At 34.4% G+C, this 2289-nt stretch overlaps 1 protein-coding gene across 1 annotated transcript; it reads left to right on the top strand.

The window, feature by feature from the left end:
* Positions 1 to 664: 664 nt before the first annotated feature.
* Positions 665 to 1611, top strand: LOC109589831 (ubiquitin thioesterase OTU1-like; the record flags this gene model as incomplete). Its single annotated transcript, XM_020005830.1, has 4 exons — positions 665 to 869; positions 1136 to 1281; positions 1362 to 1501; positions 1570 to 1611. Coding segments are annotated over exons 1-4 (500 nt in total), but the record flags the coding sequence as incomplete, so codon positions are not given.
* Positions 1612 to 2289: the final 678 nt, after the last annotated feature.

Genomic DNA, 2289 nt, shown 5'->3' with positions numbered 1-2289 from the left:
GTTCTTGTTGCCATTGGTTTACATTGATAGCACCGCATCACTTCACATCAATCCACCTCTGGAGGTGAAGTGAGACTGATGCGCATCAATTTGAAACCACTCTAGTGTGAACACGATTAATGCGCATTATTTGTGCCAGTGTGAAAAGGCCTTTAAAAGAGATCATGCATAGAACAGAGGCCAATACATGAACAGGGTCATAAAACACAATGCTAATGTGTGTTAACATTATTATTGTGTCTTTGGATGATTTTGATCAAACAAAGGTCATTATGCTGTTACCTTGAGTGAAGATACACTTCTGATACTTGTACTAATGACTGGACTAGTAAGTACCTAGTGACAGGAGAGGAGATGATAAAATCACACAGACACACACACCCCCACCACACCAGCAGTTTATCATTGTACACAAGGCCCCGGACAAAGAACATTTAAAAACATGATAGGAGAGCTACAGCTACTGCCCATGGCTTCCACTGACCTTGTTCAGTCTTAAAGGGAACCTTAACAGAGCCATCAGCAGCTTGTTTCTCTATTTCTTCCTTTATTTGCTTCGATCTAACCAAATGAGACTGGTGTGAGTGATGTCGAATGGTTTTACGGGAGTAGTATCCTGAGTCATGTGAGTTTAGATCCCTAGTACAGTAGTATAAAACTTAATTAATTGATCTAATTAAATATTCATTGTTTGAAAATGGTGAGTTTAGTTTTAAATTTTTGCATGTTTGATGATTTATTTAAGGTAGTGAGGCTGCAGTGTAAGACTGGACGTTTCATTTTGTCCAATATAAAGTCCTCCACTACACTGAGGGACCTGCAGGCTGCCATTAAAGATAAAACAAATGTACCACCTGAGCAACAAAAAAGTAAAACTGATAGAAAAATTTGCATAATAATAATAAAATAAAATTTGGAGAGGTAATTTTTGCAAATTTTTGACGATTGGAGAGTTTTAATCTAGTAAATTTGCATGGTTCAGAATGGTAGAAAAAAATCGAAACGGTAAATTTTGTTTTGGCAAATGGCTATCTTTATCAAAGTGCCAAAATTTCCCCTCCAAAATTACCAGCTGCATTATAATATGTTAGACTTCTCTCATTATTTGTGATAATCGTTAGTTTTAATTCTGCAGTATTGCACAGTTATCCTCCGAAAGAGATTGAGTCATATGACAGCAAGTTAACAATGGCTGACATTGGCATCAAGGATGGAGACACTGTCACTCTGCAAGAGCTTCAGCAACCAAGAGGACACCGACCAAGAAAACAGCGACAACCAGTAATAATAATAACTTACATTTATTGATTAGTTGTAGAAATATATTTAATTTAGCTTGTGCATTATTTTTATACTTCTAGGTTGCTCAGTTAGAAGCAGATAAAGATGTATTAATTACTGGAGAGAGTAAAGTTATTAGTGATAACACATCATCAGGTCCACAATCATCATCATCTTCATCATCATCAGTATCTACAGCAATAGGAGAACTGAGACGAAAGTAAATTATAACATTGAAAATTAAGAAGATTATGATGATTTTTTTCAATTCTTTTTTCTTGTAATTAGAGTTGTCCCGGCAGACAATTCCTGTCTTTTTGCAAGTGTAAAGTTAGTCTACATAGTTCAATACTTCTTTAAGTACTAGTGTCATGTTATCACTCTCCAATTTTCATTACATTTTCTGATGCATATTGAGTCCTTATGCTATGTAGAAAATTTTAGCTGATTCTGACAAATATTTTTTGAGTTATGAGAATTTTTAAAAATGGGCCAATTTTTGAAAAATACCCAAGGCTATAGCCCATGGTTTTTTCCAAAAAATGGCTCCAAAATCACCCCAAATTTTTATTACATTTTTTGATACATATTGATGTACTTATGCTATGTAGAAAGTTTGAGCTAATTCTGACAAATATTTTTTGAGTTATGAGGATTTTTAAAAATGGGCCAATTTTTGAAAAATACTCAAGGCTATAGCCCATGGTTTTTTCCAAAAAAATGGCTCCAAAATCACCCCCAATTTTTATTACATTTTCTGATGCATATTGATGTCCTTATGCTGTGTAGAAAGTTTGAGCTAATTCCGACAAATATTTTTCAAGTTATGGGCATTTTAAAAAATGGGCCAATTTTTGAAAAATACCCAAGGCTATAGCCCATGGTTATTTTTTTAAAATGACTCCGAAATCACCCCCAATTTTTATTACATTTTCTGATGCATATTGATGTCCTTATGCTCTGTAGAAAGTTTGAGCTAATTCCGACAAATATTTTTCGAGTTATGGG

The sequence above is a fragment of the Amphimedon queenslandica genome, unplaced genomic scaffold (genome assembly GCF_000090795.2).
Source record: "Amphimedon queenslandica unplaced genomic scaffold, v1.1 AMPQUscaffold_10831, whole genome shotgun sequence".
NCBI lineage: Eukaryota > Metazoa > Porifera > Demospongiae > Haplosclerida > Niphatidae > Amphimedon > Amphimedon queenslandica.
The sequence above is the reverse complement of the archived record's forward strand: the minus strand, read 5'-3'. Positions and strand labels throughout refer to the sequence as shown.